Source organism: Podarcis raffonei, chromosome 1 (genome assembly GCF_027172205.1).
Source record: "Podarcis raffonei isolate rPodRaf1 chromosome 1, rPodRaf1.pri, whole genome shotgun sequence".
Classification (NCBI taxonomy): domain Eukaryota; kingdom Metazoa; phylum Chordata; class Lepidosauria; order Squamata; family Lacertidae; genus Podarcis; species Podarcis raffonei.
Window position 1 is genome coordinate 83,575,692 of NC_070602.1, and position 12,435 is coordinate 83,588,126.

A 12,435-nucleotide genomic window follows, 5' to 3' on the forward strand; every position below is an offset into this window, starting at 1 on the left:
AGGCAATGAACTACTGTTTTAGAGAATGATGTTATCGTATCCTATAAGCACGAGATAGAGCTGTCTCCAGTAATAAACTATGAAATTATACAAGGACTCTTTATTTTTTGTGCAAATATACGGTGCCTAGGCAAGGTACCCTACAGAGGCTTCTTAGACGATATAAAATGTATTCATTTGAACTGGCTTCTGGTGATGTCTGGTTTGTTCCCGGGATTAAACGTGACTTATTTAAAGCTCCTTCTGCAGTGCAGGTTGGGCGAATGTGCGTTTCTCCATCTTGACGAAGGCCACTTTCTTCTCATAGTAGGCTGCCTCATTGATGAAGGCTGGGTAGGTGATGCTGTCACCCTCATACAGAATCACATCTCCACTGAGCGTCTGGAAAATGGGGTCCCCGGGCTTCAGGGGCTGGAAATCTTTATCCTAAAGAGAGAGGATTTGATTATAAGCTAAAGGCAGAACAGTAAGAAGCATCACCTGGAGCAAGCATTCCTACATCTTCTCTGCCTGGGAGTGGCAAGAGCAACTCTCACAGAAGCTGGAACATATGCAGCAAGGGTTTTCCCCCACTGCTGCCTGCAGGGTGATGGGTGATAAGATGTAGTAGAAAGTGACAGCTAAGACACTTACAACAATCGTGTATGGGAAAGAATTTTGGCAGTTGCAAGTTTCCTCTCTTTTGTAACACCTACCAACATTCTCATTTCTACACACTTTTTAAAGGTGTAGGAGCATAGTCCTTTAACACATTGTGTAGGACAGGCATGGCCAAACTCGGCCCTCCAGCTGTTTTGGGACTACAATTCCCATAATCCCTGACCACTGGTCCTGTTAGCTAGGGATGATGGGAGGTGTAGGCCAACAACATCTGGAGGGCCAAGTTTGGCCATGCCTGGTGTAGGAGAAGCAGCAGCTGCTACAAAGATGCATACAGATTACATTTTTTACACACACACACATACACGGGGGGGGGGAGGAGTCTGCTCCCCCCTTCTTTCCTTTTCCCTCCATACTCACCTGCAGATTGGGATGTATCACAGCAGAGATCTCACCATCAGGATAACGGGGAAAATCCACACGTTCAACCACCTTGTATGCTTCAATCTCAAAGGCTGGGAACAATGTGCCTGACAAGAGGAGATGGAAAGACAACCAGACCATAGAAAGGGAGAGGGCCTCACTTAATGGCCAATGGTCCATTAAAGTAAAGGTAAAGGGACCCCTGACCATTAGGTCCAGTTGTGACCAACTGTGGGGTTGCGGCGCTCATCTCACTTTATTGGCCGAGGGAGCAGCGTACAGCTTCCAGGTCATGTAGCCAGCATGACTAAGCCGCTTCTGGCGAACCAGAGCAGCACACGGAAACGCCGTTTACCTTCCTGCCAGAGTGGTACCTATTTATCTACTTGCACTTTGACATGCTTTCAAACTGCTAGGTTGGCAGGAGCTGGGACCGAGCATCGGGAGCTCACCCCATCGTGGGGATTCGAACCACCGACCTTCTGATCGGCAAGTCCTAGGCTCTGTGGTTTAACCCACAGCGCCACCCGCATCCCTAATTGTCCATTAGGGCCAAGGAAAATGTGGGGTCCCCACCCCACTCCTGAGCCACAATCACTATGTGGGCTGTATGTCAGCAAGTGGTACCTGAGCGTTGGTCAAGGCTTCATGCCAAAATTTATTTAAAAACAACAACAGAGCTCTTTAATAGATGGAATATCATAAATCAGACAGTGGACCACTCTAGAAGCATATATCATAAAACATGAATTATATCGTCAGAATGATTTCTGAGTAATGTATGGTGGTTGTTTGGTAGGCCAGACGCTCACTATGTACTTCTGTCTATATACTCACAAGAGAAAAACGTGTGCGTGGATGGGGAAAGACTGTCAACATTCACCACTAAAACTAAAAAGGCATCGTCAACTATCTAAGGGCTCACTCACACTTTCCTTTGTCCTTCAATTTATTCTGTTTTTCCTGTGATTTCTCTGAGAGGGTTTTGTGGTTTTTTTGGTCCTGTCACTTTCTCTGGGAAAACCCGCTGTTTACTGCTGAATCAGAACAAGCGTCAATTTGCAGAATACCCTATTGACATTTGTTCTGATTCAGGAATAAATAGAGGGTTTCCCAGGGAAAACAGCAAGGAAAAAGAAAAGCTCTTGGACCCATGCCAGTCACATCCATTTAGCTCAAGAGTGGAGGCCAAATGTGGCTTCCTAGGGGCTCTTTATCAGGTCCTCATACCTCTCCTCAGACCACACCCCTTCCCTAGACCACACAGGCCCTGCTCTCAGTTTTCATCAGGTGCTTTTGCCTGGCTGGAATTTGCCCTTCAGCAGCAACAATGCCTCTCACTTGGCCGGATGAAAGACGAAGAGGAGAGTGTTTGCACGGCTGGAATGGCACCTACTGTACAAAGGGAAGAGTCTCACCTATGGCTCCGCCCATTTTGCCACTGGCTCTGCCCCACCCACTTTTGCCTCTAGGCCTGGGCACCACTGTCACAAGGCCTCCCAGGAGGAGGCTCCTCATGAGGGAATGCAGTCCCTGAGGGTGAAAAGAGTTCCCATCTCTGATTTAGCCCAGCTCCAAATCCCAAGAATCGGTACAGAACGAGGAATGATGGGATCGGTCACCTTTGTTAAAAAGCTCAATGAAGTCCAGAGCACAGGCCATGATGGATCTCATCTGAGCAAGGCAGTCAGCTCGCGCCACTCCTTGGGGCTGAGGACCCAGCTCTAACGCTGCAGGGGAATAACAGAGAAGTGATTATGGAATTATCCCAGCAGAGTCCCTCTGCCTATCTTACGTAAAGCATGAGCTTCCCAAAAGCCTTTTGCATAACTGGCACAGCGGTGGTCTGATCCTGTGCATTTCACTCCCTTGCTTTGGTAATTTTTTAAGCACAGCATGCCATTACCTTTGGGTCAAACACCTGGTGTTAGTACACCTATATGAAACACATTTCCACCCTAGCCCTGCTCAGTATCAGAACCAGTGTGGTATAGCATCGTTGTTGAGAGTGTTGGATTTGGGGGACGGTAGCCTGGGTTTAAATCCCCTCCCTCACCCACAAAGCTTATTGGGTGGTCTTGGACCACTCACTGCCTCTTTTTTTTAAAAAAATATATTTATTAAGATTTTCAAATTTAATACAATAAAAAAGAATCAAAAAGGAAAAAGCAAAAAAATAATAATTAAAAACACATAAAGTTCATAATACCTATTTTTCAATAACATATTTCCCTGACCTCCTCATACCTCCCTTTCTTGTATTCCAGTTCAAATGGTTAGTTCAGCAAATCCTTATCCATAATTTTTAACCTATTTCTATACTTAATTTAACATATTATTATTTTACTTTTTCTCTTTCATCCATTTCCTCAATTTATTTTTGCTAACCTTATTTTCATTTAATTTAGTTCATTTTAAAAAACAAATTTTACCTTATCCAAACTTAAACATCAATACTTATACATCAATACACATTCTTAAAACATTCTTTCTAAAGTCGACCCAAATTCCCTTCCACGAATTTCCCAATTTTCATACACATTACAAAAACAAAATAAAAACAAAACACATTATAATTATGTACCCTTTGGATTCCCAAACCCCACCCCACCCTTTCCCGGTTTCAGTCCCCAACAAATGTCCATCAGTCTTAATCTAGTATTAGCCTGGAGATCTCACATCCGAGGCTCTTAATTCTTTCTCAATTCCTCTCTGCCGGTTTTTTTGATAGTCCTTAAAATTAAACACCAAATCTCGGAGAAGCTCTGGCCCTTCAGGATCCATGTTGACGACTTCCGGGTTAGCGCCATCGACTAATGGCGGATTCCCTCTGAGCTCCGGAGGGAATCGGCTCCGCAGGAATTGGGTCTGGCCGCTGCGGCGACGCGGGGACCCTCAAAAATCACAGGCGGTGAAGCCTGTGAACCTGGTGACTCGGCGGGCACCATTTGCGCCCCCCCGACCTGCGAAGGAGCCTTTTTAAAGGCTTCGGAACGGGGGACGGGGTGAGCGGCGCGGTGCTGAGAGTCGACTGCTTCTCCTACGGAGTGAAGCCGCATTGCCATGGTCGGAGAGCGCTGACTTCTTCTTGTGAACAATTGGATTCTAAAAGTAACAACCCGTGAGTACTACGGAAATTGGAACTGTAAAGGAAATTTTTTTTAAGAATTAGGCACGATCGGGGAAGGTGTAAAAAGGAAGTCTGCCTCCCCGTCTTGTAAACAAGTTAAAGCAAGGACCTGCTAACTAAGGTCGAGAGAACCTCTTTTTTCCTTCTTTGGTAAAAGACTTTAATTTCACGGTTTGGCAGTATAAGAAATCTTGCTGGAGGATAAAGAGCTAATTTTGGGAGCTGAAGTGCCACCCTCCCGGACCCGGGAGTGTTCCGCGAGAGAGCCTGTTGATGAGGTACTAAAGAGTTTGACAGCTGTCAAATTAGCTGTCAAGACGGAAAAAGAGAACTTTGTTTCTGCTGCTTCTGCTGGTTATATCTGTTACAATTTTGTTACAATTTGTTGAAAACAAGGAAGAACTGATACAAACTAACTGGATTTTTGGATTTGAACTGGAATGAATATTAAGAAACCAAAATCCCTCTAGAGGGGGTTTTGGGACATTACAAGAATGGCTGGAAGGGGGAGAATTCAGGCTGAATTGGACAGAGTCTTTGTTCTCTTGGGAAAGTTACAAGGCCAAATTGATGTTTTGGCTATAAATGTTACAACTCTGGACTCAACTGTAAACAATATCATTGAATCTGATAAGGATTTGAATCAGGAAGTTTATTCAACTGAACAGAAAGAGAAACTTGACAACTTTGAGAATTTGGAGAAGGAGACATATGTTGTCCCTGAAGAAAAGGAAGGAGGAGCTGTAATTCTGCAGATGATGAAGGAGGACTTGAGGTCTGACATGATGGTAATGAAGGAAAATAAGAACTTGATGTGGAAAATCCGGCCTGAATTGGAGATTGAAAAAAGGAGAGATCTCCTTATGTGGAGATCTGAAGACCTAAGGATTACAAATTTGCTTAAGGTGGAGGTTGGAGCCTCGGGGACATTTGGACTTGAAAGGAGTAAGAAACAAGATTTGGGCTCCACTTTTAAGTATGGAAGACTGGTTGGAAGAAACACTCACTGCCTCTTAGCTTATTTTTCCTCCCAGGGTTATTGTGAATGTAAAGGGGAGAGAAAACATGTCTCCTACCCTGAGCTCCTCTGGGGAGCATGATACACAATTATACAATGACTGACAGGTGAGTGGCCCTGCCCCTCCTGTCAAAGTTGACCTAGAATGGATAGTTCTCTACCATCAGGAATGCCCAGGCTGATTATCACTCCCTACCTATTCCAGCTTTGGCCACTGAAGTGAGGTAAAGAGTCTCCTCTCCTGGCTTCTGATAAAGGAAGATGGTGCAGGGCCCCATTGAATAATGCTTCTGTGGAGAAAAGAAGTAGCTTTTAAGGGGAAACTTCAGCTTTACTTCCCTGAAAAAGCTGGAGAAATGAGATTTTCAGGAGATCCCAGGATCATGGGCTTACCTGAATGTAGTGACACATGTGCATGGGCAACAGGCAGTGCTCAGTGGCCACGAAAAGGCATGCGCCCATGTTGGCTGTGGTGTTATGTAGGTCAAACATAAAGTCATAGGCCTGAGATGAACCCCTGGGCCCAAAACTCTGGTTGATCTCCTGAGCACGTTGAACTTCATAGTGGTCTATGTCAGAGTCCTTGGAGCTAAGAAACAGATGAGCAAAACAAAGGTGATGACAAATTGGCAGATTCCTGGGCCAAAAGAGGGATTTCAACCAGGACTGAAGGTGAGATGACATTTTCCCATGGAGGTCTTCCAGATGTTTTTGAACTACAACTCCCATCAGCCCTAGCAAGCCTGGTTAATGGCGTGGGATGAGAGGAGTTGTAGTTCAGAAACATCTAAAGAGCCAAAAGTTCTCCACCCCAGCCTTATGCAGCAAAATCCAGCCTTGAGTGATGATTTAGCACTCCAATACATCCTCAGATCTAGCTGAGAGGAATGCAAACCAAACTCTTGCCTTTCCTAGGGAAGCTCTGCAGAGCAACACACAGGGTCATAGACTCACGTGAGAAATTCATTGAGGAAAGCCCGATTAAGATCCCTCCCAATGTAGCGCACACATTGCTCAACTGCCCGTGGGTTGCCCAGGAAGGGCGTAGCTTGGAAGGTGCCACGTTGCAACTCAGAGGGGTCCCTGAGCCAGTGCTTGGCCAGGTAAACTCCCGACATCTCATTCCCATGGGTGCCCCCAGAAACGGCCACTCGTTTCAAGGAGGGAAGACGTTGAAGTTCCGCCATGACTGTGGTGGTTTTGGCTCCTGTTAGGAGAAAGAAAGCCAAGAATTGACTGTTGCCCTTTTGGAAACATCAAAGAATTCCCTCCATTTGCACCTAGCCAAACCATTTCTGTCCCTCAAAGCCCTCCTTAAGAGCAAAGCCTTTATTTGTTTATTTCATAACATTTATATGCTGCTTGATTGTAAAAAAAAATTCAAAGCAGTTTACGAAAGATAACACAGTAAAATTTCAACCCTATTTTAAAACATACAGACGTTAAAATACCAAAACAGATTAAAATTACTTCCTAAGCACCAGGGTGGGCTTGCCTAAACAAGAATGTTTCTAGCAGGCACCAAAAAGAGTGCAATGAAGATACCTCTTGATCTCAAGAGGCAGGGAGTTCCAAGTGTATGCGCTGCCACACTAAATGACTGAGTTCTTACAAATACAGAACATGTATTATGTGGCACCTATTATGTAGTGCCAATTTCGCCAATCGAAATGGCCGAGGGGGCACATGGAGGGTAAGGTGAGCTGATACATAAACCGGTCCCCAGTTCTTAAGGGCTTTATATCCTAACAGTGACACCTTAAACTTGGCTCGGCAGCAAATCGGCAACCGGTGCAGATCTCTGAGCACAGGTGTTTTATGCTGACAAGGCCTCACTCCTGCCAGCAATCATGCTGCAGCATTTTGTACTAACTGCAGTTTCCGGATCAAGCAAGAGTGAAACCCCACATAGAGTACATTGCAGTAAATCCACAGCATTGGAAATTCACGAACTACTGTGGCAAGGCTTTCCCAGTCCAGGAATGACTGTTGCTGTTGAATCAGTCGCAGCTGGTCAAAGGAACTTCTAGCCACAAAGCCTCCTGTGACCAAGCTGACCAGATGCACCCCCAAATTGTGAACCTGCTCCTTCAGAGGGAGTGCAGCCCCATCCAGGGTAGGCAGCTGACCAATTTCTCAGACACGGGAGCTACTCACCCCCAGCGCCTCTGTCTTGCCAGAATACAAGCTCAGCTTGTTTTAGCTCATTCATTTCACCGCTGCATCCAGGCAGCAGCCTCTTTTGATTCAATGGTTAAGGAGAAATAACCATTAGCAAACTCCTAATGACCACTCCCAGTGGCTTCATGTAGAATGATATTAAACAGCAGTGGAGATAAGACAGCCCCCTGCAGCACCCCATAAGAGCCACCAGGGGGCACTCTCCCAATGCTACTCTCTGGACTTGGTTCTGAAGGCAGGATTGGGACCACTGTGATACCATGCTCCCAATTCCCATTTTCTGAAGCCGGTCCAGGACTTTCAAAGCCTCACACATCCTACAGTGTCTTCAGATAGTTAACTTTCTGCTGCTTCCATTTCTCCACCTCATCAGGCCCTGGCAACCTCCCTTCACCCTGTCATGACTTGAAAGCATAGGTGCTATTTGGAGAGAGCAGCAGAGGGAGTTTGCATCTAAAGTGACTATTATCTCAAACATTTAAATGGTTTGCATGTTATTGGTATGCATATGCAAAAAGCCACAAATCTCTTGCTTAAAAAACATGTGCACACCCACCCACATGACTTTAATTATTATGAGATTTAAATAATAAAAAAGAGGGAGGAGGGAGAAACACTCATGTTCTCAAGTTTCATCTTTCATAATGTCATGAATTTGGCCATCTTGATAATGGGGAACGCCCAGCTGATGAGCGGCAGGGACGTTAACAAAAGAACTGCTGTAGTCATTAATAACTTAATATGTTTTTCTGATAGTTGGGAATCTGGCAGCCTTTAGAATGCAACACCCAGGAGCATTTGGGAACACGACATTCCTCATATCTAAGCTGAGGGGCAAAGAAGCAGTTTGTCACCAGCTTTCAATTAGGAAAGGATCAGAGAGAGACTTTGTTAAGACAATTGGACATAGTTTTCACCCTCCATCAACTCCTTGAACTCTCCTTATGGAGAGACACTTTCATTTGATTGCCTTTCTTGGAACTTCTAAAACTACAACCATCAGCCGCTATTTTGCTTTCTTTTCTGTACAGCTACTAAACTCCTTGTAATCCTTGTATGGATATGTTTCATTACTTGAAATTAAAAATAAATTGCAAAAATTAAAAGAAGTAGATGAAAGGACCAGGAGACATTTGGAGGCAGCATATGGAGCTATGAGTTGGCTGGTTGTGGAGTACCATGGGGTGCAGCAGTTCTCCTTGGAATCTGATGCCCAGTTAAATTTGCTGTCTGCTACAGAGGCTATCCCTTCCACAGTTACCACCACCTCTGGAAAAAAACCTTTGCCATCCCCTTCCCTTTCAAACATGGCACGGTTGCTTGTGATCATTGCTGTGCACACTATGGATTTTCTGCCTCAGGCACCAAAATGCCATAGGTTGTTGCCTCTGCAGCATGCGTGTTGTTGGGATTTTTTGTTTTTGTTTTGCAATACGCCTTTCTGTCTGCCAGCGCGCCTGCCTGATTCTAACCATGAAGACAGACTTCATGGGAGGGAGCTAGACAGCTGATGTGTGCGCCTCCTGAATCCTAGCTGCTGGGCAGCTCAGTTGGTAGAGCAGAAGTCTTTTAATCTCAGGGTTGTGGGTTCAAGACTCACATCGGGCAAAAGAGTCCTGCACTGCAGGGGATGGACTAGATGACATTCATGGTCCCTTCCAGCTCTACAATTCTATGAAGACAAGACTGTGACTCTTCTATAGGACTGCACAGAGGTGGACAGGTGAATGGAAGCTGCAATGTAGACCCCTTGCTCCTTCTGCCTGCCAGGTTAAACGGCGAAAGAGCAGAGATAAGTTTCAGTTAGAGTGGCCACTCAGCACACCACTAAAATGAGGACATGCAACACCAGCAAAAAGGTAAAAAAAAGAGAGACACTTATTTGCATATGCTAATTGATATGGATGCAAGTTTACAAACAATATCTATAACATCTTTTTTTTTCTTTTACAGAAAGATAGGACCACACAATTAATAAAACATGTATAAAACAAAATGTAACTATGGTTAATTCACATGTGGACCTATTGTTTTGCAGGAAAGCCCCTCAAGAAGGCCTTTTGGGGCTGAACACATAGGGCATTTTAACAACAACAACAACAACAACAACAACAACAACAACAACAACAACACTCTTCAGCATCTTTGACCCTTCTCTTTTTTATATATTTCCAGTGGAAAGCTTCAAATCCTCAATTTCCCCAACTAAAACAACAGGAAAAATGGACCCTGTCAGTGTCACCAAGATGCTGACATGGTGCATGATGGGGCCAAGTTCAGCAAAGGGGAAATTCTAGCTTACCTTAAAATGCTCCGAAAAGAGCTAGCTGCTGAAATTGAAAATGGCAGCTAGAGACTTACAATTATGCGTGGAGAAGCAGGAGAACATGCAGGGTAAAATCTTATCTTCAGATCTGGGCCTTCTGGAGAGAGGAATGGGAGGGCCCCGCGTCATTTATATCACACTGGTTCCAGGACTTGAAATTGCCAGTAGAAGTGACCTGGCAGGACACTGAACAAGCTTATGGGGCCCCCAGTCCAAGGGAGCCAAACAGCGGTGAAGTGAGAGATCTAGTGATAAGATTTAAGAGGTTTACAATTAAAGAAGCTGTGCTTAAGACGTTGCACAATTTCCACGTGCTGAAACATGAGGAAGTGAAAGTTCAGCGTGGTAAGATCTATTTTTGAAACCCTGGGACAGCAGCAGAGCTTCAACCTATAATGGAGAAACTGCAGAAAGCTGGGCTTGCAGTATTGTTGGGGATTTCATCTTCAAGTTGGCTGGCAATTTTTACTCTGCCTCCATCCTGCCAGAAGTGGGAGGGCTGCTAACTGATCTGCAGCTAGAAACCTCCAAAGGGTGCAAACAGAGGGAGCAGATGGTGCAAGTAGCAGCCACGATTCTTTCTAGGAACAGCAGAAGAAGAAATCCAGAAATGGCTGCCTTCAGGGGATCACGATAAGGAAATTGGAGCCACTGGGAGAAAACAGGGCAAGGAGTTAGTTGAATGCCACCCATGAGATACAACTAAATCTCTTGAGAGGGGTCAATGTAGAAAAACAGCTACAAAGCTCAAAAGGGCCAAGCTGAATGCAAATAATGCTTTGATGGTAGGAACAGCTGATCTGCAGAGAGAAAGAGCACAAGGCATTGTGACTGAGGCACCACTGACACTTGGCCCTCTGTTGAACTTTAAAGTTTAGCAGAGACAAACTTTCAACAATGTTTGCCATGGTGGTAGCAAAATGGCAGTGGTGACCACCCTCTCTGTGACTACCATAACTGCCATACCTTGCTTTGAGGAAAGGCCTCTTCCTTGCAGTGTGATACTGAGCTGCAAAGATGCTACAAGGATGTCCTTGCACTGGAGGCAGTGGCAGAGGGAAGAGGAGCAGCAGCAGAAAAGCAGTGGAAGGCAGCAAGCGGAGAAGGGGAAAGATGGTGTCGGCAACAAGGGTCACGGCGAAGGGGAGGGAAAGCAGCAAGCAGCAACCATGACCTACATCAGCACAGCGTACTGTGTTTCATCCAGTGCTTTTTTCAGTGGGGGGCAGGGGTACACCCCCCCTAAACATCTAAGTTTGGCCACATTGAGGGGCAGTATTTCAATATGAGTAGGAAAATGAGAGTACCCCTAAACATTTTTATTTTAGAAAAAAGCACTGCTTTTGCCCATCTTTTATGGCTCTATAATTGGATTTCAACTCCCATCACCCCAATCATTAGCCACGCTGGCTGGGCCTGAAAGGAGCTCCAAAAGCATCTGCAGGGCCACACTTTCCCTATTCTTGAAGTAGGAAGTGACCTGAAAAGCAGAAAGCTGAGAAAACAATGGGTGGGTGCAGCTGGAGAAAGAAAGAGCCATGTGGGACTGAGCAAAGTTATATGTAAGACATACAGATAGGAGGAGATGTACACTGTGGGCAAGGAGGAAGCTGGCAAAAGAGCACAGTTTGTAGACTGGAGTCTAGACCAGACAGCATTTATGCTACCATTTATGAATGACATAGGAGGGCAACTCTTCCAGTTGTGGTTTCCACCGTCACTTCAGCATTGTGACCAAACAACCCTAAGCAGGTGAGAAGGGCCAGAGTACTAAATGTCCCATATTAATTTGAATTAAGCAGCTCATTATTTGGCTGCCAGTTCCTAATCTCTACAAATCCACATACCTGCAGCTGGAGATACTTGCAAGTATCTTGTGAAGACTTTGCAGAACTGCAGATGGTGGAAGGGCAACTCTAAGGAAATCTGAAGATATCCGGAAGAAGGGCTTATGAGAAGAATAGGAAACATTCGTGCCCCATAAGATGATTTAGTTTACCAAAGTATATGGAAAAATGTAAATGAACACAGTCCTGCTATCCAGAGTAAGCTCTTGGCCTTCATGACGTTCAGTGGGAAAATAACAGAAGTTGGGAACACTTACCAGTCAGAGGACTTAAATTAATATGGGTTCTTAGCTCAGGACGGCCCCTGCCACCTCAGTGCACTTGAGCTGTTAGAGTCACAGTGAGGCTGGAAAGCGAACATTTAACCTTTAGCTCTAGCTGTTTGGAGCCTGGTGAATTATTTTCTTGTTGCAATTGCCAGTGACCTATGGACCACACTGCATCTGCACCAAAATGTTGCCCTGTCTTAAGTTCTGAGTCAAAGAACCCAAACTGGGCAAGAAATTAAGAATAATTGCTAGGGATTAAGTATGAAATCACCCCAGCCTGAGTGGTTGGGTTCACACTTGCAGGACATTTGCAGACTATTGCTATTTTCAGGTGGGATTCAATCACGTATTGGCAAATTCAGGCTGCACAATGCCAGTTGATTGGGAGGTCTTGCACAAGAAGCCCACACATTAACTAGCTGACATTGTCTATCCACCCTGTAAAAAAATCAGGATGAATGCTCAGTAACCATGTTGCCTGGGAGCACCCTGAGTTGTGCACTTCAGCCCCCTAGAATCTAGTCCTAGACAAAGGATAAGATATAATACTGTCTAGTCGACAGTTTGAGGTCCATGGATAATGGTGATCAGTGCTTTTTTTCTTAAAAAATGTTTGGGATACTCTCATTTTGACTCAAGAA

At 45.0% G+C, this 12,435-nt stretch overlaps 1 protein-coding gene across 6 annotated transcripts; it reads right to left on the reverse strand.

The window, feature by feature from the left end:
- Nucleotides 1-85: 85 nt before the first annotated feature.
- Nucleotides 86-11,872, reverse strand: ACY3 (aminoacylase 3). Of its 6 annotated transcripts, none has more exons than XM_053399989.1 (8): nucleotides 11,783-11,856; nucleotides 8,953-9,115; nucleotides 6,126-6,378; nucleotides 5,565-5,760; nucleotides 5,368-5,461; nucleotides 2,646-2,753; nucleotides 1,021-1,130; nucleotides 86-426 (listed from the first exon to the last, which is right to left on the reverse strand). In XM_053399989.1, exons 3-8 carry the CDS (start codon nucleotides 6,356-6,358, stop codon nucleotides 232-234), a joined length of 936 nt encoding a protein of 311 aa, XP_053255964.1. In that variant the 5' UTR covers nucleotides 6,359-6,378; nucleotides 8,953-9,115; nucleotides 11,783-11,856; the 3' UTR covers nucleotides 86-231. The 6 variants fall into 6 exon arrangements, with proteins under 6 accessions (XP_053255964.1, XP_053255936.1, XP_053255944.1 ...); XM_053399961.1 differs by lacking the exon at nucleotides 11,783-11,856 and adding an exon at nucleotides 9,655-10,804; XM_053399969.1 differs by lacking the exon at nucleotides 8,953-9,115 and having other exon boundaries at nucleotides 11,783-11,872.
- Between the last annotated feature and the right edge of the window lie 563 nt (nucleotides 11,873-12,435).